This window comes from Stylophora pistillata, chromosome 3, assembly GCF_964205215.1.
Source record: "Stylophora pistillata chromosome 3, jaStyPist1.2, whole genome shotgun sequence".
Taxonomy (NCBI): Eukaryota; Metazoa; Cnidaria; class Anthozoa; order Scleractinia; family Pocilloporidae; genus Stylophora; species Stylophora pistillata.
In genome coordinates this window covers 11,047,961-11,073,204 of record NC_142521.1, presented here as the reverse complement: position 1 = coordinate 11,073,204, position 25,244 = coordinate 11,047,961, and the positions used below count along the sequence as shown (strand labels likewise).

The following is a 25,244-nucleotide window of genomic DNA, read 5'->3' as shown; positions in this document are numbered from 1 at the left end:
CAAGATAATGCTATTGCAGTTGCAGGATACAATGCAGCTGCAAAAATTAATTTGCAAAAAGCAGCAATATCCATGGTCTGTACAACTTCAGACAAACAAAATTCAAGGACTTTTCAAGGACAAAAAATGGTTTTCAAGGACTAAGTTTTATTCATAAATCTAAACCATTCATGATTGAATACACATTTGCCCATCGCTCAATTAAATTGAAAACAAAGGGAAATGAAAAATTCATTGACCAAACCATAGCCCATGTTTACATTGCCCCTTAAAACAAAAGCACATGGCAGACTACCCCACATTAGAGGCCTTGCGCATGAAATTGAGGCACAGACTCAACTTTGCTTCATGTACCACTCACGTTTTATACTGACCATTTTCGCTTTTGGGTAGTTACTAGACGTGGACAAATTTTCCATAGCAAAATCGTTTAATTCATCAGAAAAGCGATAAGGCGCACAGAAGTCGCTAAATTTCAAGGACTTTTCATGACCTACTAAAGAAATCAAGTACTTTTCAAGGACTTAACCAAATTCAAGGACTTTTCAAGACAACCGTTAAAATTCAAGACCTTTTCAAGATTTTACGAACCATGAATATCTTTGGGAGGATTCATCAGGGAACCTATGTTTACTTTCTTTCTTGGTTGCCATCTTGTGTAAGCTATAGATACCTGGTTGCAATGATTAAATGCAAAATAGTGAGATATAAATGGTCATAACTGCGATATTCGTCTTGCTACTTTTCTCGTGAAACCAATCAGAACATAAGACTAATTCATTTTCACTATCTGTGGCAATGACACCTATCCTGTGGTGTTGAGACAGTTTTGATGCCCATGCTGTGCATTAGCCAATGATGGAAAAGCAACACAAAGGAAGAGGTGGCAATTATTGATTTAAGCTTTTTTTATGTTATTTGTATAGGTGATAGCATGATTCCAAATGCAATTTATTGTTAACAGGCACAAGCAAATTTTTCAAATACAACAAAACTCCACAAGCCCATGAGGCAAGTGCAGTTTGCAATCTTTGAAAGATTTACAAGTGCTTATTGACACCAAATTGCATAAGAAATCATGGTATTACTTATTAATAATTTATATGTAAAATCCATCATAAAAGTAAAGACAGGCAAAATTATAAAAGCATCCATGCTATTTATAATTTGTACTTGCCATACAATTTTGTAATTGTGTCACAAGAAAAATACACTCATTTACAGCCCATAAGAAGCATGTTATTTTTTTCATGTATATTATTATGTTTACAACCAAACTGTCAGCCAACTCACATTACTCACCATCTATGGTGGATTACATAATAAGATGAATTGCAGGATAACCTCAGTTTGATTAGTACTTATTTATCAGGTGCTAGAGGGCAGATACATAGCATCACCATTGACAAAAATTTTCGGCAAGAGTACCATATAACTCCATACATTAATTATGCATTCAGACTAGTAGACTTTGTTTTTAAAGTTTTGTCTTGAAAGACAAAGAAGTGGAATGCATAATTAATGTATGGGGTTATATGGTACTCTTTCCAAAATTTTCTTTTTCATCATGTTAACAAATAGATTCCATATATTCATGGGTTTGTACAGTACTAGGCCGCATCTCATGTGCCACTTTTTTGTTCTAACCACATTTTAGTGAAATCTTGAGCCATTATAGATGCAGGGCAACATGAAATCAATTTGTCAAATAGATAGCAACTTGCACAGCCAATAATATTGCATCATTCGTCAAAGAGCGCAAGTAGATTTCATCGAAATAAAGGCAAGGTAAATTGGCAAGAATTCTTGTTTTTCTCGTTGTCATGTTCCCACCAGTAACGTAGCTCCATTTACCACCTTTAAAAGCACGCACAACCCACAATTCCTCTATTCGCTGCGACGAAGGGCTAACGCTCGAAACGTCAGCTTTTGTAATCGTTACGGTGGCCAATTTACCATTTCAACTTTGTTGATATATCTAAATTATTAGATTTCATCTAACTGTGTATAGAGGTCGAAAGTCTACCTGCAAAACTCCAGTCTGGTAGGTCAGTGAGAGGTCCATAAGCTATTCCATCGCGTGCCTGGCCTCGGCTGCTCAAATAAAAAGGAGTGGTAGGGATTAAAATTTGCTGCAAATTGTTCCCCTTAAACTATGAGAAGTAATTAACGCCCAATGTTTCCGTACATGTACAGCTAACATCCTTAATTCATTATTCAGCAAATCAACTGTTGGTTGCAGTTAGTTTAAAACAACAGCTAGAGGGACCGATGTGGTACCAAACTCACCTATAGAATTAACAAGCACATGTAAGGCAGCTGGAAGGGAGAACTGCGAAAGAGTTCCTGAAAGTTAAAGTGGTAATTCATCACGTATTTAACGTACCTCAATCTCATTTTTTGTCCAGCATGAAGCGTTAGTAAAGTACTCCAATATCGAATGCAATTTACAGACATCGTTGATGGTCTTGCCAACACTGGAAACAAAATCAGACGAAAAAGAAGAATTTAAATATAAATTTATGATCAAAATCAATAAGAAACCATACAAATAACTTCAGAGAATTCTTACCAATAATTCGATTTCGAATTAAGGCCGCCATCTTTGATTATAGGCTCTATTGTATCATGTAAGATAACTTCTAGTGTCACATTGTCAGAGTAGGAATCTGGGTACTAGATGGAATAACTCTAGTTACCAGCTCACCCTGATTCAATAAACAGCAACATCTCAGCATCATGGTGGTTCCAAACCGAGATCTCCCTAAACGCCTTCCATTGCTTATCCTCAAGGACAAAGTCCTTTTACCGGGCTCTTCCATGAGGATTGCTGTACGAGACAATGCCAGGTAAGAAAAAAACTTGAACCTTAAGCGCGTTCTTTTCCGCTACTACGCGTACCTTTTTACATTACATGAGCTCAGCTGTTGTCTTGCGTGTCACTGTTTAATCGTCACAGCCTCCGTATGATCGATACAAGACTTCTTCGAAAGGACACCCTAAGCAGTGTGATCATAGGTGTGGTACCACGACGATCAGCGAAAGAGGTAAGCTGCACAAGGTTATTGTAAATTATTTATGTCTCGCTAATCTTCGGTTTTGTGCAGTGTACTAGCGAACGTGACATTAAGCTGCACGCAAATTTTCATATTGGACCGGAAGTTCGTCACAAGCAGAATGACTATGCGTTAGCAGTTTGTTTTCCTGTGATAAATAATAGTTCCAATAAAGTAGCTGGGGTTTTTATGCGTAACTGCAGTAATTTTTTGGGTAAACTAGTTCAATTTTTCCCGGTAAAGGGAAAGTAGAAAAGTTATATCTTAATTAACTTAGTTTACATAACTTAGCGAGCGTAACTGTAGTTATCAATTTCAGGGCAGATACTGCAAAGTGACTCTTGATATAAAAATTCTAAACCCGAGCAACCTCTGTGATTGGGTTAAATATATGAAATGAAAAGAAATACATCAATCATTTTAAAAATGACAAGTATTATTGAATTCAATAATTTTTTTCTGTTTAGGTAGAATTTATTGACCCTTTGTTCAATTCAGCAGAAGTGATCGCAGAAGCAGAGCAAATATTTTTGTATTTTTTAAGGAGCACAAATGTTTCAAGGCGATTTTTGCACCACCAAATCTCAATACAGTTGATTCATTTATAATCCACAGGATGAAGAATCATTGTTACATGCCTTTGGTACAGCATCTGTAGTAGTTCAAGTGACAGGTACAAACTGGCCAAAGCCTCTGTACACCCTGCTTGTTACTGGACTGTGCAGATTTAGAATTGATAGAATTGTCATGGAGGAGCCTTATCTGATAGCAGAGGTGACACAGTTAGACAAGCCATCTGAACAAGGTACAGTACATACTGTACACAAGGCTAGCCTAAACTTCTCAAAACAGTATCACTTTAACCCTTTAATTCCTAGAATTGATTAACATGTAACTTCTCCCAACAATATTCATTTATCATTCAGCAAACAGGTGCTGAGAATACTCAAACTTATCAGGTAGAAGTTGTTATCTTGATCTAACACCAAATTCTTGTGACTAGTTTACAATGAAATGTGTAAGCAGCTAGAGGAGGAAATTAATAATTAGATCTCAGGAGACAAAGAGTTAACCAATACATTTCATGTTGTTGTGCATCTGTTCTGTTAAAGATCACAGATAATTTTCAGAACTTTTTCTTTGTCCTGCACTCATGACAAGATGAAAAAAAATTTCTTCGAAGTGATAGTAGTCTGACCAATGTTTCTGGATTACAGAGGCAGAAATAAGGAAAAATGCTGATTTAACAATGCTAGCTGAAGAATTTCGACTGTGTTCAAATGAGCTGGTGAACATGTTGGATGGGAGAGTTCCATTTGTTTCCAGGTTAAAGGTAATGGTTGAAAGTTATGAAGTTTGAGGTTTGTAAAAACAGAAATTTAAGGTACATATACCATGCTTGTTTCAATAGCTATTGTTATATGGTGATCCTCACTGCCAACTTATTACGGAACTTAAGCACCGGTCGTTTTAGAGGCAACGGCAACTTTAGCGACCGAAAGAGCCTGGGAAGAGAACAACGTCGTTCCCACCAAAATATAAACGTTAAGCAGCTAGACGAGGTTTGCGGCGGCGACGTCGGTAGCAAACTCTGTTCGCTTTTAAGATAAGCTGTGTGAGAGCATGTCATCCTTTAGTGAGATGAGAAACCTGCTTTTTTTTTTAATGAAAACAAATCGCTCGCCAGGATTTCTCGAAGCAAAATAACATCATGATCTTCATTCCACTCCATAGCTCTAAAAGCAAAATACGTCAATTCATCTATTTGACCGATGGTCGAGGAAAAATGTAAACTTATTAAGCCTAAACATGAAAATATTTTCCGTTGAAATATCTTCGAAAGACTCAATAGTTAAGCTTGCTTTGGCTTTCCATCGGAGGCGGGCGCCGACATCTTTTGCTCCAAGCTACGAGAAATGAAAATGTCCGTGTGTTTATCTATGCTTGAGTATACAATTTGAACAGCATGAAAGAAAATAATTCTAAAAAGGTAACAAGAGCAAAATAAAATGTTACAACAAGTTTGAGACAAGCTAGTGAGAGAAAAATACTCACGTTCTGGATACAACGCCAAAATGAAGGTTCTCACGTTCGCGCGAAACGAAGGCGACTTGACAGACAACCCCAGAACGCCTACCGGAACAAAAAGTCTCTTCCGGTCGCCGTCGCCGTCGCAAAAGAGCCTGGTGCTTAAGTTCTCTAGTAAGCAAGATATATATCTTATTAACCAAGCGCGAGGGGCGTACTGGGAGAATATCGGCCCGAGGTCTTGACAGTATGGACCGAGCGCAGCGAGGTCCATACAAAAAAGACTGAGGGCTGATATTCTTCTAGTACGGTCCCGAGCAAGCTTGGTTAATAAGAGATTTATTATACGACTGAAGTTCAAAGGGACACAGGTGTGGTATCATTCGGGACCATTCGGGACAGTGCCCGGTCCAATACTGAGAGAATATTGACCGGCAATAGAGCATTTTGATTGGTTGATTTTAGTTATTGGCCCTCTGACTGCCCGAGTCGTGTAATAAGGACCAATATTTCCCTTTGGAAACCGCTTGCTTTGATTTTGTTAACTGAAAAAGAAATTTATGTCATATATGGCAGAATATTTTCTACTATAGGAAAAATCTTTTCCAGCAGGAAGGTTTACAACTGGAATTGTAGAATCACACTCCACATTGTGAAGACCTTAAAACAATTTAAGGCACACTGAGGGGTTTTGTGAATTTATATGGGAATTCTTTAAGTTGTGTTGACCTCACTAGTAAACAATAACACTTATCTACGTTTTATAGGACATGTTGGGTGGAATACCAGATGGGAGTCTTCCTGACACTTTGGCATCTATTGTGAAAGCTTCTTACTTTGAAAAACTAGAGGTATAGTTCTTTGCTGTTATTAAACGACTTGATAGTTTTGTAACCTTTTCACGTTTAGGAGTTATCAAGAAAGAAAGATTCAGTACTGCTAGGTCTACGTTTGCGTGTCATTTATAAAATAATGTTCGTGTGCTGGCTGTAATGCCAGTTGCATTGGTGAGACCACATTTGTATACAAGTTCGTGAGCACCTCTTGTCGGACAAGTCTTCGCATATTTACAGACACCTGCAATCATCAAGGGCCTGTCTTGACTCTTGTGATACAGAATGTTTCACGATCTTAGATTCTGCCGCCTCAAAATTCCAAATTAAGATCAAAGTGGCATTGCATATTAAGTGGGAAAAACCCATTCGTAATCAGCAATTGAAGCATTTGGATTTATCTCTTTCCTTTTAATTATGTTGTTTCTTTGTCTTTTATTATTTATTTATTATTATTATTACAAATTTTTTTTGGTCTAGTTATGCGCGAGCTATTTTCATTATACGCGTATTTAATATTCAAATTGTAACATAAGTCCTGATGTAATTTGTAACGTACCTTAATATAAATTCAAACGTACAACCGTTAAAAGCTCATTTGCAACTGAAGATGACATGAGAATGTCGAAGCATGTCTTGTAAATTTAAATTTAAAGTTGTCATTTCTTTATTGAGAGTTATCAAGAGCTAGGTTCTTGACACAATATCAAAGTAGAAAAACTAATTGTCAGTGAATATGATCTCCTATCTATTTGACTGTGTAGATCCTGAATACAGTAGATTTGATTGAAAGATTCAAGAAATCTCTTCATTTGGTACGAAGACAAAAAGAGGTGGAGTACATCTTTTAGTTTATTAACATTGTGTTAATCTTTGAACTCCCAGGAGTGATTAAAATGTAACTTCTCTCTATAATATCCATATATACATCCTTTACTCAACCTAACAGGAATACTCAAATTTATCAGGTAGAAGTTGTTTTCTTGATGTAAGAACACATTCTCATCACCAATTTACAAGAAAATATGTACCAGCAAGATGGGAGTCAATAAAAAATCAGACCATGGGAGTAAAATGGTTAAATTTAATAAGCCATGCAAATGAAGTTTCAATTAAGTTGCTGAATTATTTTGGCAAGTGTGCTAGTCACAAGGTATATGACTAACTATGGTATGTAATAGATACGAGTAAATGTTATCATGATTATGATTGTTTGATTACATTCACAGCAGTTCCCTGTCTCATTTTATGTGATATTAATTGACACATTGTCTTTTTGTAATTGGGACAATCTTTCTGTGAACAAATTTGACCTGCCTTTAAATCTCAGAATTAATCAACATGTAACTTTTCCCTTTAATTTATATACATTATCCAGCAAACAGGTAATGAGAATACTCAGACTTATCATTCCAAGTAGAATTTATTTTCTTGATTGAATGCAAAAATTCTCTTAACTGCATTCACAAGCAGATGTGAAGCAGGTAAATGGGAGAATTAACAATCACATCGTGGAAGTTTAAGGGTTAAAATTATAGTAAGCATAAATAATAATTTAATAATAGTCATAATTTATTAATTTATAGTGCACTTTTTAACAGGTAATGATCAAAAGTGCAAAAACATGATAATCATTGTTTTTTTAGAGTAAACTAAATTTAGAAAGTAACCTGATTGTTTGGGAAAGTTTATTTATCTTTGAACTTAAAATAAACACACTTAATAAGGAAATGCATCAGATAAACAATTACTTGTTACTCCTGTTTAAAAAAATAAGTCAGAGTGTCAGGATTTTTTTCTTGCTCAGGTGATGAATGTTCCATTCTCATGTTTAGTGTAGCAAGCTTGGCCTTTGAACAGGTTATCCTTTATATCTTGCTGGTACCTGTTAATTAATTTTTCTGGGTTGTGAGGAGCACTACTTTGTTCATGAGAGTTCACCTATTGTCTTGCCTTTGCAAGGAATAATCTTAGAAAATTAGATTAAGCCCTCTATTTCTTTTTAACCCATGTATTGTGTCAAATAGTTGGGAAATCTTTTTTATTATGATTTTGTCAGTTTCTACATGATTGATGGCTGAAATCTGTTTAAATTTCAGGGACTGAGAGGAAGCCACCCGCCAAAGGGTGGTCCAGAATTTAACAGAAGGATGTGGAAAAGTAATACTAAGGTACTGAGAGGAATGTTCTAATATCTCATCATCCTTAATCTGTTAAATGAAGATGTCTCCGAAAAGTTTTGAGAATCCATGGAAGGCCCTACATAAAATTTTAAAGGAAGCCCTGTGATGCACTTCTGGTGTGAATTGATACTGAACATTAACTTAAGTCAACAGCATCAGTTGCTGGAGATCTTAAAGATGTTAGTGTAAAATACTAGAGAACAAATAATTTATGCTTTGTTTAATGTGGTGTAAATGTAAAGCTGAATGTGAACAAAAAAAATGCAGTTTCAATTCAAAAGGGTCATTATTGCTAACATTTTGATTTTCAAGCTGACTTTTGTTGGCCTTGCTCTGATCTTTGAGTATTTGTCAAATCTGTTGTTGTCTATTTAAGCGCGGCAACATGCTTGTGCCCAAGGAACCAAAAAGGATTTCCAAAGGTTTAGATGATGACGATGACAATGATGATGAAGATGATGTCGAGGAACTTGAAAGGAGAATAAGGTATGGTAAATTTTTTAAAACTGTTTTTTACATATATCTTATTAACCAAGCGTGAGGGCCATACTGGGAGAATATCGGCCTGAGGTCTTGACAGTACGGACCTTGCTGCGCTCGGTCCGTACAAAAAAGACTGAGGGCCGATATTCTTCCGGTACGGTCCCAAGCAAGCTTGGTTAATAAGAGATTTATTATGCCACTGAAGTGCAAAGGGACACAAGTGCGGTATCATTCGGGAACATTTGGGACAGTGCCCGGTCCAATACTGAGAGAATATCGACTGGCAATAGAGCATTTTGATTGGTTGAATTTAGTGATTGGCCCTCTGACTGCCCAAGTCTTGTAATAAAGATGGGTAGTGAATTTACATTCACATGATTATTGCTTGGGTACAGTGACATGCATAATGTAACATTCTAAAATTCAAATCGGATTCTGTTTTGGATTATTTCAGAAGGAGAAAAAAGTTGATCGCAGTGGCACCTTTTTCAGTTTTCCTGTAATCTAGTTTTTTAAAGGTAGTTTTTAAAATTGAATTAGTTTTTTACTTTTTGAAGTGATCATTTTCATGGAATAAAAAGGAAAATGCTATTGATGCTAGAATACTATCCGTTTTTATACAATATTTCATTGCTAAATTTTGAGTTACAGTAACTTAAAAATTGACAAAGTTTGGCAGTAACACTCAAATTTTGACTGTTATTACCAAAAATTACCAAACTAAAATAGAGACAACTAATTACTTTATATTAAGAACTATATTAGGCTTCTCAAAGTCTGTGTCATACGACTTCCTCCTCAAGTTGGCCAACATTAAGTCTTTGGAGAATCGTAGGCAATTCCAATCGTTAGTTATGTTATATAAGTGCTTGTATGATAAGGGGGCTCCTTATATAAGTGATTTTTTTCATTTTAGAAATGTACCATATAGTTTACGCGGGCTCAGTACAAGGCTAGATTTACCTCCTTTTAATCTTGAGTTTTTACATCGGTCTTTTTCATTTTTAGCTAGTAAACTTTGGAATGCGCTACCTCCTAGACTCAGAGAATCTCAAGATATTGTTTCATTCAAGCGTTCTCTTAAAGCCCACATGGCTTAGTGGTAGTGATTGTAAATATTGTTATTGTTAATATTGTTAATATTGTTAATATTGTAACTTTTTATTGATAGCTCTTGTTCGTGATCTTCGATCCTGTTTTTAGTTATTTAATAGATCTACTTATTATTTGTATTCTTACAGAAATTATGTTTTATTTCTAATTGTACATACACATACACGTTTTAACGAGAACTTCTGTACTCCTAGGTGTCACGTGTTTAAATAAAGGATTGATTGATAGATTGATTGATTGATTGATGTTACACTGTAGCAGGATTGGAGAGAAATGCCTCTCATACAGCCCTGTCAGATGTGTGCAAAAGATAGGGCAATGGTAACTGTAATATGGAGAAAATAGTAGTTACTGACTGATTCACTGGTCAAGCTGGATGCGATGATGTTTAGCTCAAGTTCATAACGTAGATCACAGTGTTACGGCAACTATTTTTCTGTCTTGTAAGACTTAACTCAGTCCTTAAGTTGTTATTATTTCTTATTCCCTTTTTTTTTCGTCAGGTCTGCTGATCTTCCAGAACATGCTTTCAAAGTAGCTATAAAGGAGTTGAAGGTAGGTTTCTATCCCATGTATCATTTATCCAGGGTATAAGGACTCTCCCAGGACCCAATGTCCTTGTAACCTGTTATTTGTGGGCTGCATTGGCTACTGGGAAGGCAAAAGTTAAACTCTCTTTGTGTGGAACTCTGATCTATTTAATATTTGTATTTTATTAAAGTTACGGATGATATTTTCCTTTTCATAACCATTATCTTTAGCGCTTGAAGAAGATGCCCCCACAGTTCCCAGAACATGCTACAGCAAGGTACTTTCACTGATTTATTTGAAATGTACTTATCATACTCTGTATGATAATATAATATGCTCCTTGTACTTGTATGTTACAATTGAAAGCCCTTGCTCAAGAAGAGAAGGCTCTATTAACTAATATGTGTCAAAAATTTTTATAGAAATTATCTGGAGTGGATGGTTGACCTCCCATGGAGCAAAGAAACCACAGACAAGTTAGACATCTCCCAAGCAAGGTAAAAGTGGGTAGAAATTGCAAACAGCAATTTTCAGTTGATTTTGTTAAGCAGTTAAAGATTGTTTACTGGGTTTTGCTTTACATTTCTCTGTGATTGGTACAGAAGACTCACAAAAGAGAATAATTGATCTGGCAGCTAGTGAAATATTGTTTCTACATAATACCATTTTAGAGCGGATCTGGATCATGATCATTATGGCTTGGAGAAACTGAAGAAGAGAGTCATTGAATATCTGGCCGTTCGCAAATTGAAAAACAGTTTGAAAGGTAAACCTGTGTTTTTGAAATTAAACAGACCAAGTCTTTGTTAATCTTTTGTCAACTTGTCTCTCATTTCATCAATGTTCCCTGCTGAAGTTTGTCAGTACATGTAGGTCAGTTGGTCAACCAGTCAGATGGTCAGGCTTTTTGCAATTTCATTAAAAATATACTTGTAATTGGGTACTTACTGTGAACTAGTACCTGTATCAATATTGTCTTGTAGGTCCTATTTTATGCTTTGTTGGTCCACCTGGGGTTGGGAAGACAAGCGTAGGAAGATCTATTGCAAACACTCTTGGCAGAGAATTTCAGAGGTGCAATAAATATCAAAATACTTATTTTTTTCTTGACTGATTAAGTTATAATTAAAAATAGTTAATCTCAGATTAACATTTGAGCTCATATGGTCAATATTGCAATCATTAATGATAATTACATGTACATACATGTGACACTTACATGTAATCAATTGTGTAACTTGTACTAAACTTTTCAAGGCAAAATTGTTAGTATGATAAAGTGAATATTTTCTTTCTGGTGGAGGAAAACTCAGTCATCGATAATTATGCCCATCAATTTAGTCTCCTTTAAAAAAATGTCTAACAACAGCTTGTTCAGTCGGTGTGATCTTTCCTGAAACTGCACTTCTTTACTAAATAAATGATACTTGACATGTTTCATTATTATTTTCCAGAATATCACTTGGTGGAATTTGTGACCAGTCGGACATCAGAGGACATCGGTAAGATTTTATCATCTCAGAGGATTGTCTTCATTGAAAGTTTTTCTTTGTCTACTGTAGTGATTTAATCACGGTGTTAAAGTTTTGCAAAAAACATTTCTTAATAAAAATTGATTGACAGAAGTAGATTTATGTATTCAATAAATATTCTAGAAAGTTACAAGAGATGTCAGTAGCATTAACTAAAGACATATTAAGTGTGCTGGGCTTTGGTTGGGGAGATCTGGGTTTGAGTCCTCAGTTTTGTTCTTTGGGGAGGTGCTTTACTCATAAGTGCTTCTCTCCTCTCAGGAGTGTGAATGGCTACTGATAGATTAGTACCCCAACCAGGGGGAATTGACAATTACTCCTACTCTCTTTACCCTTTATATGCTAATCAGTATGCATTCTCCATACTGTTCTTTAATAATTCTTGATGCTGACCAGGAGAATTTGTTTATCAGTTGTAAGCTTCTCTAGTTGGTGCTCAGTTCCTTGATTTGGTAAACCCATAATTCTCATGACTGTAAATATTTATTTGGTGGTGGTTCTGTGAGGAGAAATTAGACACAAGGTTCTGTAAGGTTTTAAAAGAAGACTAGGTTAAGGTGGCTGAACACAGTTTTTGCGCGCGCTTTTGCTGATGCAATTTAGCGCGCGCGCAAAGATTGCAAGAAACAAACATGCCATCAACAGAGCGGTCTTATTTCTTACTCAAAATGTATCCGTACTGTCTGTGCTATTTTTCTCTATAGTTGGCGCAGTGTATTGAGGGCTTTAATCTTTTATTACAAAGACATGTTAGAAAAGTTAATGGTGCAAAGAACCCAGCAATTCTCAGCTTTTTGTCGTTATCGAGAGAATCCAGTTAAATGCAGCGCATGCATAGTAAGATGAAAAATTGTAATTGAATGGAAAATTGCTTTCTCAGAAATATGCCTATTTCTTGAGAACCACTCATTAGAATTTCACGAAATTTGGCACAAAAATACTTTAGGAAATAAGTAACTGGAGTATCAAAAAAAAAAGATTTTTAATGAAGGAAATTCTAGATAATCGAGTGAACCTTCAACAAGGGATAATTAAAGATCTCTGTCAAATTGTCAGCAAAATGGTGTTAACTTGTGAGTATCGTTACAAGCTCGTTGCATGCAAATTATAAAGAAAAACTAATGAATAGATTTTCTACAAATGAACAAAACCGATTTTAAAGGCCTCTTTATATTTATTCATGTCGCCATGACAATGGCACATACGTCAGCTTAACTATCAGAAAAACAAAGTTTGTGTTGTTAACTTGCTTGCTGCCAGTTTTGGCGACTGAGAGATCAAGGGTTTTAGAGAAAATGATGAAACACAGGTATCAAAAACTGTTTTCAGCCATCTTAAGTTCAGGCATTGTGGGCCCCTAGGCTGGTTAGCTGAATTTTCATGTAATCATTGTGGCTAATTTTTGTGGGTATTCTTGTTTCTTTAGGCGAACATACATAGGATCAATGCCAGGAAGAATCTTAAATGCCTTGAAAACAGTTGGAGTGAGGAATCCTGTTATCTTGTTGGATGAAGTGGACAAGATGGTATTGTCAAACTTGATTTTGTTAAATGTGACTTTAACTGCATTTATTTTTTTTTCCTTTTTACTCTCTTTCTTAACTCTTACTCTTTTATTTTGATTTAAGTGCCTAAAAGTAACATCTTTAAAGCTCTTTGACAGGAAAAGGGACTTTTCTATTAACGGTGTTACCTTTTCACAGGGAAAGAGTCTTCATGGCGACCCTGCTTCTGCCCTATTGGAAGTGTTGGATCCAGAACAGAATTGGACATTTGTAGACCAGTATCTTTTTGATCAAGTCCTTCCTTTGACATGTACCTTAGGTTTGATTATTGTTTATTATGGGTTTACCCGCCCCCCCTCCAAATATTTTATTTGGTTTGAACTGTTACACAAACTATTTTGGTAGCTCTCGTCATTATAACTCCTAGGCCAAGGGAGACTCTGTACATGCTTGCAGTAGGTGAAGAAGCTAAATGAAAACAATTAAATTGTATGCAGATAATTGCCAACTGAAATTTTCAGTTGAGCTGATTAAGTAAATGAGCTGATCATTTGGCAAAGAGGTTGGGAAGGGGGGATAGAGGAAATACAAGTGGGACAGGAGGGAGGGAGGGGGACAGATTAAAAAAATTCTTATTGAGTGAAGTAGTTGAGAAGTGTTTTGTTTACAAACCTTTTATATTGAATGTTTCTGAAAGGCTAATCAAGTTTCACACCTTATTGTGTCCTTAACAGAGATGTAGCTACCTCAATATTCCATTTGATCTTTCACAAGTGAGTGTGGTCTGAACAATTAACAATTTGCTATCACGTATCTTATTGTCCTCTCATCATCCATTGCTGAAGTACCCATTTTGTTTTTCTATCATTTGACAGGTTCTGTTCATAGCCACTGCAAATACTGTTAGCACAATACCTCCTGCTTTGCTTGATCGAATGGAGGTGAGAAATGTTCAGTTTTAAAGGAGAGGGATGAGGTAGTTACGACCCCACAGTTATTTTGTAATGTACCACGAATATTGTGCTATGTAGCCTCCATACCTCTATGTCTGCCCACCCCCCCCCCGTCATCCAGTTCCCAGGTTGGGGGTAGGGTGGGGAGGGCTGCAAATGAAGGGACAGGGAGGGTGTATGGGTAGAAGTGATGATTTTAGTAGCCACTAGGGATTCATCATTATTATGTGCTAACAAGTTTGTCTTGCTACATTATTGTATTGGATTTAATAATTACGTATTGAGTGTAGCGAGTTTTGACTGTTTTTTTTTTCTCTTCTTTTTATGTTTAGTTGATCATGGTTCCAGGTTACACTCAGGAAGAAAAGATTGCCATTACTAAGCGACATCTTTTGCCCAAACAGCTGAAGGTTTGGAAATGATTTTTAAAAGACAATTTTTAATCACCTGACCAAGGTTACTGTGTACGATAGAATTAACAGATTTTTTGTTTGTTACTCAGGAACATGGACTCAATGAAAAAGACATTGATTTTCCTGAGGATTCTATGAAGGCAATAAGTAAGTAAAATCACTTATTGGGAGTGGGTATTATTCGAGGCTGGCGCTTATCAACTATTCATACCCACAGGGTGGGCCTTTTTCGAGGTTGGGCGCTTGATCGAATAAATACGGCTTTCACGAACTAAACTGGCAGCGTTCGAATGGCAACCAACTACACATCCGATGCTGACTTGGTTTTTTCTGGTTGCGAAAACGTCAGCTTTTCTAACTACTGTACAACAGTCGTTGTAAGAACTAGCTACAGAGGATCTCGTTTCGCCACTGGATCTCTCTTTTATTCGTTGTCTATGCCAGAATTTGTTTTATTGATGGCTGCTTTCATAATTTTCTTTTCTTAAGAAGTGCTCGTGACCCAGGTGTCGTTGATCTTTTATTCCAGTTTCTAATTACACCCGGGAAGCTGGAGTGAGATCATTGGAGCGGAAGATTGGTGGCGTGTGTCGGGCTGTGGCCGTGCAGGTATAGAATTCAAAAGCGGCTTGGTAACCAGCGCCGGACTGAGAAAGTCGAGAGGCGACCGCGAGGAAGACACGCGTAAGGGCGGTAACGCCTGAGGCATGGATGCGCGAGGGAAGAGAGAAAGGGGTTCTTCCATCTTTTGCGAGGATCCTAAGCGTTCAAACCGTGTCATGTCGCATTGTAAAATGATCAATTTTAATTTTAGTTTTTTTGTTTATCTCGCTTAACCATATACCTAATGAGGTTTTAGTGGTTCCTTGTTTGTAAACGCAGATTTATTCATCGGAAAACATTACAAAATATTGCAAAGTCGTTCCTAACTCTTATACTCCAGAAAGTCATCAATAGGTAACGTTTCCATCGTAAATCACTGTATTGTAAAGCAATCAAAGGATGAAGATTGAGAAAATGATCAGCCAAACTAACCTATAAGTAAACACAAGGCACTAAAGAAGGAGAATCAAACTTAACTTCCGGTAGCGAAAGGATTCAAAAGAGTCAAGGTAGAAGGGCAGTGTTGGCTAAATACGGTTACGACTTTTAAAACCTTTGCGTGCTCTATTTTTACTCCTAGGTGGCTGAAGCAACAAGAAGTGCTTCAGGGCAGGCTGAAAAAAGTGGCGAACAAGAATCGAAAGAACAGGAAGCCGACAAACCCAAGGGTAAAAGTGATAAACCTGCTGACCGTGAGGCCTTTTTGATCACCGAGAAATTCTTGACTGATGCATTAGGGGTATGATAATCAGTAAATATGTCACTCCTGTCACACAGGGAAATTGTAAATTTCTAAACAGGAGATTTATTCCTAGTCCTTTTGGATGTTTTAATTTTTTTCACACTGAAATTCGTACGTTGCCTTTTATTTTTTAGCCTCCTGTATTTGAATCCGAAGTGGCTCAACGACTGTCAACTCCAGGCGTGGCAGTAGGTAAGTCGAAATTAAGACAAGATCAAGCAAAGAGACTGAATCCTCTCATGTTTACTTTAGATTAAAGGTGTCTGGACTCCATGGAAGTGAGTGTCGAAAATAATCCGGGATTGCATTGGCTTTGCTTTTTGATTGGTCCAGAAAACTCGCGCCTTCCACTCTTCCAATCAAAAGCAGAAGTCAAACCAATCGCGACTTCGTCACCCGAGTTTTCCGCGCTTCAAACAGCTCGCCTGTTTATCGGCTAAGGATGATGCTAACCTTTGTCCTGATTGGCTGTTTTGATAATTAAATATATTATTATGTCGCGTCTACTTTTCGTGCTTCTCGAGTGTTTCGTTGAGAACATAGTTGACCTGAAATTCGCGATCCTCATGTCTTCAGTTAGATACAAATCCTTAGTCGTCTGAATGCGCACGGTTCTCTGGAGTGGCCTCTACCCCCACCCCTCCCCTGCGGATAACTTCTCCATGTCAGGCTTGCCAAACTTTTAGTTCCGGTGTGCGGATAATTCTGGAGACCGAATTAACCATCGTAATACCATTGAAACAGATGATTATTTGTATCGCTAGGTTTGGCTTGGACAGCAATGGGTGGAGAGATCATGTTTGTGGAGGCGACACGCATGGGAGGAGAGGGAAAAATTACTTTGACTGGACAGTTGGGTAGGTTCAGTGATATATACTTAGTATATTGTTTCATGGTCAAACAATGGTCGGTGTGAAACAACCTTGAGTCTCGTCGCTTTCTGATCGACAGGACTGGTCAGTCATTTCTGAGTCCTGAAATAACTGACTGGGAACGAGCTTTCATCTGGAATTGTTTTTAGCATTGACCCAAACGTTTTCTTTTCCAACTTCAGGGGATGTCATGAAAGAATCCGCCCAGTTGGCGTTGAGCTGGCTTCGAAGTCGCTCAACTGAGGTAAGTTTTATTCCTTTTACACCATGTGGTTTGATTGTTCGAGCAAGTGACGTTTTATTGCAGTCTTAATGGTGATAAATGATGATGGCTGTATAATGTATTAAATTAGCGCATGTTTAATACAGGAAAGTAACGTGCAACTGTTAGTGTGAACCAAATGGTGGTCTCCGAGATTTTATCAAACGTTTTGTTCGCAATATGACCTCATCCTTCATCCTCTGGAGTATTTTCAAGGGTTTTTATGGGGAAGTACCAAATATAACCCCGTTCTCACAACGCTGCAGTTTCAAGTTGGTGGCGATTCAGTTTCCGGGATTTGGAAGAATTTGCTCCCTTGCTTGTTAAGTCATAACTCTGTACGCCTTTTAGAAAGTCTCGAGGAATTGGGGTTAATTACGTTCCAACTTTACATGGATATTGTATTTGTCCGATAATAACTAAGTGTTGTATCCTTTTCTCCCAACCACTGCAGTACTGTCTGACATCGGAGGACGGCGTGGATCTACTTGAGCGCACAGATGTACACATTCATTTCCCAGCAGGCGCTGTTGGCAAAGACGGTCCATCTGCTGGTGTTACTATTGTTACTGTTCTTGTCTCGCTTTTCAGGTAGAGAGGACAATATTCCACTAAGTGTCCAATTTACCCGGGACTGTGTTACTTCTAAGGTTTTACCCGGCCTTCGTCATTAGGCCTTTAAACTCGTACTACACTTTCAACGAAACAGTGGCTCGACTAAAACAAATCGCAACTTGTTCACTCACACTTTCCTTTTCATTTGTTCACTTTGAGCTCTCACTGCTCCTGATTAAATTAGCCTGTGTTCTTTCTGATCATTATGAGAACCTTTGTTTCGTTTCACGACAATGAATCGAAAAGCAGGACCGAAGGTACTGGGTCGACAAAAAAAAAAAAAAAACCCTGAGTCCCCACGAGGATGCGAACCCCGGCTCTTTGGATTTCATGATCTGTTAGTCTACCAATGAGCTACAGGGAGTGTTTAGGAATTCGAAGATCGCGATAAAAAATCATCATCCTTCTCTTTCACTTTACACAATTTCCCCACATGTTAAAGAAAGAGATGGAAAAGTTTGTGAGAGAGCGAAGAGGAGGAAAGAGTTGAGTTGATTTTCTAAAACTTTTCTCCAGTGAAAACTCTTTGTGGGCTCCTCCCATCCTAGTATTAGAAATCCTCTAACACAATACAATCATGCTCTGGTACGATAGTAACATTGGTAAACGTATCTTACTTTATATGGCATCACTTTCTTTTATTTTGTAGGTAAATTTGTTGTACATTTGCTAATATCTCGCGTTCTACTCTTCCTTTATCAGCGGCCGATGTACCCGCTCAGACACAGCCATGACCGGTGAAATAACCTTGAGGGGGCTTGTTCTACCGGTAAGGATTGTTCTGTTATGCTCCTTGCAGCGATTGTATTATTAAACAATTATTCGCCGAAGGCAAGGTGAATATCGTCGAATAATCCCCGAGACGAAGTCGAGGGGATTATTCGACAATATTCACCGAACCTGAGGCGAATAATTGTTTTAGTATAATTTCAGAGCAGAGCAACAGAGAAATTTCTAAAATCATAACATTTTAGTAACATTTATTAACATTTTATTTTAACATTTTATATAAACCGCGTGGAGCGGTTTATATAACGTCATATAAAGAACCGCTCGACCAATCAGATTGCTGGAAACTCTTTGCTCAGCTCTGAAATTATACTAATTTTACATAGGCATTGATACTTTATTAGCGAAGAAGAAAAAAACTTATTGGATCTTTTTTTTCTTGTAGGTCGGTGGAATCAAGGAAAAAGTATTAGCGGCACACAGGGCTGGACTAAGAAGGGTGATACTACCGCGAAGAAACGAAAAGGTTAGTAAAAATTGGACAAAGCTAATTAACGATGAATGGACGAGCTTGGACTTAACTAGGAGGACTTGGTAGAGAGGAGGTGGCGGGGCTTTGCAGAGAAAGGGGAAGCTCTTATCAGAGACGGGGAGGAAGCAAATTAGAGAGATGGTAGAGGGGTGTATTAGTGGGGGATAGGGAGCTTATCAAAGAGGGATAGGGGCTTGTTAGAGTGGAGGGTAGGGGGCATATTAGGGAGGGAGTGGGTGGCTTTATCAAAGAGGGGTTAGAGGACTCATCAGAGGGAACGGGGAGCTTATTAGAGTGGGGGCGAGGAGTTATAAGAGAGAGGTAGAAACACAATAGAGAGGGGTAGATAACTTTTCAGAGAGGGGTTGGGGACTATTAGAGAAGTGCGAAGGCTTGAGAGAGGATGTAGGGAGTTTATCGTAGAAGGGGTGGGATTTGTTAGAGAGGAATGGGGATCTTATTAGAGAGAGAACGAGTTTTCATTAGAGCGTTTGCAGTCTCTACAGAATAATCTCAAATCATATCAAAATATGCGTGTTTACTTTTTTCATTGTCGTTTTGTTCACTACTGTTCAGGATCTTTCAGAGCTGCCAGATAACGTGAAGGTAAGAAGTTTGAGAAATCGAACAGTATGCTTAGTTTGTCCACGTCAGAGAGAAATTTTTAAGGCAAAATAAACCCTTCACTCCTTCTTACTAGTGATTAAAGAGCACTTCACCGGGACAGCTGTTAATAAGAATATCACAGAATGACATTTTATTTCCCTCTTGCTTTTATTGTGGGAGCAACGTTTATTATACTAACCCGATCGTCAAAAAGGGAAAAGTTTTGGACCTATTGAAGGGATCAGTTTTAGACTTGGTAGTTGAAAAATTGTAGTTAATCATGTTAATTGTAGTTAATCATGCTGCGCGAAGTGGAGTGGATGGGATTCACTTCTTCTGCGGAACTAAAATAAAAACGACTTTTTCCTCAAATGTTCTTAGTCATCATTTGTTATGTATTCGCTTATGTTTTTTTCTCAAGGACGAGATGGACTTTATCTTGGTCAACCGGGTAGAGGATGTTCTACGTGCTGCGTTTGATGATGAATCTCCAGGCATGGCGCAAGCTATCAGCAGCAAACTATAGCGATTGCCAAGTATCGCAAAGAATTTAAGACAGTTCCCGCGCAACTTTGTCAAAACCTAACTTGCCTAGGAATCAAAGGAGAATTGATTCATGCGAAACGACTGGTTTTTAACGTCGACTGAACTTCATCTGTTCCGTAATGTTTCAAAACCGTCATTAACCCTTTAACACCAAAGGGTGATTGCCATCTTAACTCTCCTTAGGGGCCGACCATTTAACTCTTGAGGGGGGGTGTGGGTGTGGGTGATTTTGAAAAAATTTCCCGCAAGCGCTTCTTGGAAGAAAAAAATTGTATGCAGCCCAAATGTAACAGAAAATAAGAGCATTTAGAACGGAAAAAATATCCTGCACAGCAGATTGCTAGAAAAAAAAATCTTGATGACCAGAAATCACCCACCCCCCCTCAAAAGTTAAATGGTGGGCCCCTTTCAATATTAGATCTGAATCAAACACTAAGCTCATGAGAATAAAGGAAATAATCACTAACTAGGGACTGATTGTTTGAACAATTCCTTTTGTTAATACCACAGGAATTGTGCAGAGAAAAGTGTGCAGTTTACGCAAACCGATATTAGGGCGTGAAGGGTTAATGAGATGCAAAACCAAGGTTTAATTAGCATTGTGATAATTGTTTTTGTGTAGCAAGGGATGTTTATGTTGTATACGATCTGTACAATCAGCTGTGCGGAGTGTGATTTCTTTCTTTTTGTCCCTTCCTGTCTCGATTGATGATAACAGAAAGTAAATCAGAATATACCATAAACAAGCAAACTAAAACTTAACAAGGATGGTATTTATTTGAAATAATGATATTGCAAATGTCTTAAGGTTAAGAATTGACCAAAGATACTTAAATTGTTTTTGCTGAAAGACCATACGCTGACTCTTGAAACTACATAGTTGCGCTAGAAATGTAGTTTATAAAAATTATTCATTGATCGGCCTTTATACAAGGAATAAATCATTTTGAGATTTTTCTGTTTTCTTTTGCTTGTCTAATACTGAGTATACACAGGTGCACATATTGGCCGTACTATCTTGCGTAGTAAAAAGTGCATTGCACCCATTGAAAAACCTCTTATCTCACCCTAAATTATGAATGTTAATATAAGAAATTAAAGGATTCTCTTCCTACCCATCACACTTCGCGCTCCTATCTTGCCGTGTCGGTTTCACGCGCGTTGAGACGACTATGAAAGAGTCAGCGCCAAAGTGGCGCACTTTAACACTTTATCAGACTGTTTCTACGCAAGAGTATTTAATTTTTGGTCCATGTCCTTTGCCCCAGTTATGTATTTCGCTAAACTTTTGCCTACAACTTCGTTCCTTCCTTTTAAAAAAATTACTTTTTTTCCGTTGTTCTTTCTCCATAAAGTACTTGAACTTCCTTTTCAAGTGCACTCATGATCACTTTTTTTGTGAGTGTGCTGCCCGTGTGATTCTCTCTTAACTTCTTTGTTGCTCTTTCTGCAGCTTCTTTCAGGTTGCTAACCTTTAACCAGCTGATTGAGGCCGGTAATTCTGCACGTAGACTTTCTGTGCTCTCGACAGCCATTCTCACCTGTTCTTCTCTGATGTATTTCATCGCCCTTGAATTAGGAACCGACCACGATGGCTCCGTTCCGTTTTTCGCGCTGTGGAAGAAGGCGAGGGACAGTGCTACAAGATCGTCATCCAAAGAGAGCCCCCTCACTTCTTCGTGTACAAATGACGTAAACTCATCCTCCTCCTCCTTTCCGTCTTTAGTGTCTTTATCTTTGGTCATTAAGAACCACAGCTTGCACAAATTTCTGGCAAGTATCGACTGGTAAGCATATAAAGCAATGTTCAACAGACTTTCTACTCCTTTACCTTTATCAGGTTCAGGCACGATTCTTAGCAAACTCTTTATTACGTCCTTGCTTTTGCCTACAAAAAGTGAGTGAAGAGTCGCAAGCAGCTTTCCATGATCTTCCTCAGACAGATGTCTGTCCTGCATCTTAAGCAGATGATCCTTCAGTAGTACGCCAACATCTCGCAAATACGTGTTTGACTGAAACGTTAGTGATTGAAGCCTCTTCAACAGACCGACCGTCTTCGGTAGTATCTTTCTCCTCACCTCAGCGACAGCAACGGCAGCTTCTTTGAGATTAGCGGTGTCGTCATATTGAAGAAGGTTGCTCTGAGGCATGAAGTAATGTGGAAGATGCAAGGTCTCTAGGCACTCGTGTAGACGATCCAACATAAACAGTAGGCACCTGGAGGAGTTGACTTCTTTCCAGAAGGCTTCTCCTTTACTCTCGCATTCCCAGAACAGCAGGTTCTTCAAGTAATACGTCGAAATAACATCTGGAAAGTAAGCCTTCTTGATCATCTTCAACAAAACCATAACGTGCCGTTGAACGGGTGAAACACTCCCTCCAAGCTTGTTTTCCGCCAGTGAAAATGAAATTCTCCACTCAGTTTCTTCCATGGCCCATTTACCCTCAGGATCAGTCGTTGCAGAATTCGTCGCTGACTGTCCTGGATTTTGGTAGTACACAAAGGTATCAATGGGCTCATCGATGCGCTTCCCTCTACCAACAGGTGCTAAATGACAACCACTGTCAAATACTTCTTGGACAAGCTCAGAAGAGGGCCAACCACTTGGGCGAGATCGGACCAACCATTCCATAGCAGGCTCAGGCCATGCGATTGGATACTTGAAAACATCTGTCTGATCCTCTTCGTAAGATGGAAAGCCGGCTGACATGAGTTTACGTACCGGACCATGCATGTTGTACGACCACTCACCCTTTTCGCCACTAACATGGGTCCATGGGCGGCCAGCCATGGGGTGATCTGCATGAGGAAGCAGGTACGAGTGGTTAAGATAGGAAACGTTCTTAAAACGCGAATCATGCTCCTTGAAGCCATCGGTCAACCTCAACTTGGCATACTTTGGATCATCTTCTAAATGTTCAACAATGAATATTGGTATCTTGCTCTTTTCATTAGTTTCGACAAAGAAATCATCGACTTTCATCAGGTCAAGATCGGGCTGCCACTGTTCCTTGATATCAAGTGCATTGCCTCGATCAATGTCACTGTTCCTGAGAATGAACTGGGGAATGCAAAACCCTTCAACTCGACTTCCAGCCTCAAAATAGTCTCTGGATAAGCTGCAGAGAGATTCTGGAACTCTTCGCTGTGCCTCGATGGTTGCCTGCCATTGAAACCAATCAGAATACACGTACTCCACTGGGAACATGCAGCTCATCAGGGTGGAAAAAGGCTCAGGCCATAAATTGGATGTCTCATCAAACTGGGTAAAGGCCGGTTCCTGGAAAAAAATTCATACCATCCACACATAAATGGAACTTCTTACTTATGATGAATTTATTTAGGAATTTTGGGTTACATTTTACAGAGGCCTAGTAACCTACAATCAGAGCAGATCAGACCATAGCCGTTTTATTCTCATAAAGTCATAAAATAGAGTTTTGTAATGTACATGTTTTTACTGGTGTGCCTCTTCTTCCACTTATCGTTTACTCGCGAAGGAGGTCAGTATCAATTTTCAATATTCCGGAATTGCTGAGACTGCTCGAGCCACCTAAAGGCCCACTCAGCTGGACTAATTCCAGTTTCTTTAGCATGAAACAACTAGCAGTATCACTATTTCCTATCCACCCCCCCCCCCCCCCTCGGAACTTATTCAAATCAAAGTTAATATTATCTTAGGAAAAATTTATCAGCTGCACGGCACGGAGAGAAAGCCAAGCGAGACACTCGAAAAACGAAGTACGTACTGAACAAAATATGAACGAGATCAGAATTATTCTAAAGTAATATTTACTGGACGCTTATTCGGAGTTGAGTCCGTTTATCACTGAAATACCCTGTAGAACAGCGCGAGTCACGCACCAGGGGAGGAACGCAAAATCCCGGCGTTCATTATCTATTTATTATTTTGTTTTTTGCCTGAAAAACGCCAAAAATAAAAAATACACCTGTTCTGCAGGCTAATCTCGGAAATGGCTCCATAGAATTTAAGAGTAACTGAAGAAGGGAATGTAATCTCGATAATAGCTTCATAGAATTTAAGAGTAACCGAAGAAGGGAATGTAATCTCGATAATAGCTTCATAGAATTTTAGAGCAAGAAAAGAATGCTTTTCCTCGCGCGACAATTATCCCAAACAACTAAACAACTGTGACAGAATGAAATATAGGCGCGAGTGAACACCGTTGCTCGGCCGAGAATCTGTTGGAATGTTAGCCTCCCTGACTGAAGATAATACCCTTACACAATGCTGCGTATTTTAGAAATAAAATAAGTATTTGAATCCGTTTTGATGTGTTTGTTTCGTTTTAGCAGATGAATCCCCCCATTTATTCAATTAGAAGAAGTAAGCCATCTTAACATAAGTTGCGTGAGTTAACGGCTTAAAATCTTACAATATGGATATAAACATGCTGAAGGAAATTACGCGGTTAGTTAACAGCGTAAAAACTTACAATATGTATGTGTCCGACTGTACGATTTTACGCACGGCGTAAAATCCTTTAGTATACACGTTCCCGACTGCACGATTTTAAGCCGCAAGTTAACTGCGTGAACTCCTATTTCAGACTGTGCGCAAACTAGAAGAAATTACGTTGTCGGGGCCTACGGTATTCAGCGAAACGAAACGAAATGTCAACATTGCGTTCAAGATTCCATCCTTTGGTTTGCTTGGGTGTCCTTCAAGTACCTTCACACTGTAAGATTTTACGCTGTTACCTTACGGCGTAGTTTCTTTGAGTCGGTAAAATACATACTGCAGGATTTTAAGCCGTTAACCAACGGCGTAGTTTCTTCCTGTATGTACAGACTATATTGGTCGCTTGAAATCCTACTGTTTACAGATTAAGATGATCGCATCAGTTGTGGTTAACTATTTAAACCGAATGACGACATCCACCTATAAGGCTTGTAACAGCAAATCCAAAATATCAAGGAAACATACCTCGTGAAAGGATTCCATGTTTATCGAATCACCAAAAGAATTAAGTAGAGCCCAACATACGAAGCGTTCCGAAAGCGAAAGATCCTAGAAACTGAGACGCTTCATCAACCTATTATTTCTACACAAAAGTCGAATTACCTAATGAGTATTAATTTTCA

General features: G+C 38.3%; 3 protein-coding genes across 4 annotated transcripts in view; 1 reads left to right on the top strand and 2 right to left on the bottom strand.

Moving 5' to 3' along the window:
• The window catches only part of LOC111321133 (large ribosomal subunit protein mL52), a 6,764-nt gene extending 3,723 nt beyond the window's left edge, over positions 1–3,041 (bottom strand). The window contains exons 1-3 of the mRNA XM_088753352.1: positions 2,902–3,041; positions 2,387–2,477; positions 2,027–2,094 (exon numbers count right to left, since the gene is read on the bottom strand). Coding sequence (XP_088609478.1) covers positions 2,027–2,094; positions 2,387–2,457 — 139 coding nt within the window. The 5' untranslated portion in view covers positions 2,458–2,477; positions 2,902–3,041. The remainder of the gene's footprint in view (positions 1–2,026; positions 2,095–2,386; positions 2,478–2,901) is intronic.
• LOC111321038 (lon protease homolog 2, peroxisomal) lies at positions 2,689–21,093 on the top strand. Its single transcript, XM_022923807.2, has 30 exons — positions 2,689–2,849; positions 2,960–3,047; positions 3,672–3,861; positions 4,274–4,389; positions 5,852–5,935; positions 6,682–6,750; positions 8,017–8,088; positions 8,477–8,586; positions 10,200–10,251; positions 10,458–10,504; positions 10,650–10,724; positions 10,899–10,993; positions 11,211–11,301; positions 11,682–11,729; positions 13,186–13,285; positions 13,463–13,542; positions 14,007–14,037; positions 14,140–14,205; positions 14,550–14,627; positions 14,720–14,777; positions 15,160–15,239; positions 15,814–15,972; positions 16,110–16,167; positions 16,740–16,832; positions 17,030–17,091; positions 17,564–17,700; positions 18,427–18,493; positions 18,899–18,979; positions 19,562–19,591; positions 20,013–21,093. Exons 1-30 carry the CDS (start codon positions 2,740–2,742, stop codon positions 20,115–20,117), a joined length of 2,532 nt encoding a protein of 843 aa, XP_022779542.1. The 5' UTR covers positions 2,689–2,739; the 3' UTR covers positions 20,118–21,093.
• Positions 20,890–25,244, bottom strand: LOC111321037 (uncharacterized). Of its 2 annotated transcripts, none has more exons than XM_022923806.2 (2): positions 25,087–25,244; positions 20,890–23,418 (listed from the first exon to the last, which is right to left on the bottom strand). In XM_022923806.2, the coding sequence occupies exons 1-2, from the start codon at positions 25,102–25,104 to the stop codon at positions 21,460–21,462; spliced, it is 1,977 nt and encodes a 658-aa protein (XP_022779541.1). In that variant the 5' UTR covers positions 25,105–25,244; the 3' UTR covers positions 20,890–21,459. The 2 variants fall into 2 exon arrangements, with proteins under 2 accessions (XP_022779541.1, XP_088609462.1); XM_088753336.1 differs by lacking the exon at positions 25,087–25,244 and adding an exon at positions 24,596–24,929.

Excerpts from the sequence above, each read along its gene's own strand:
- LOC111321038 (XM_022923807.2), top strand. The coding sequence starts at position 2,740 with ATGGTGGTTCCAAACCGAGATCTCCCTAAACGCCTTCCATTGCTTATC. Across the intron at positions 4,390-5,851 it reads CATTTGTTTCCAGGTTAAAG|GACATGTTGGGTGGAATACC; the intron begins GTAATGGTTGAA and ends TACGTTTTATAG. Across the intron at positions 13,286-13,462 it reads TGGATGAAGTGGACAAGATG|GGAAAGAGTCTTCATGGCGA; the intron begins GTATTGTCAAAC and ends ACCTTTTCACAG.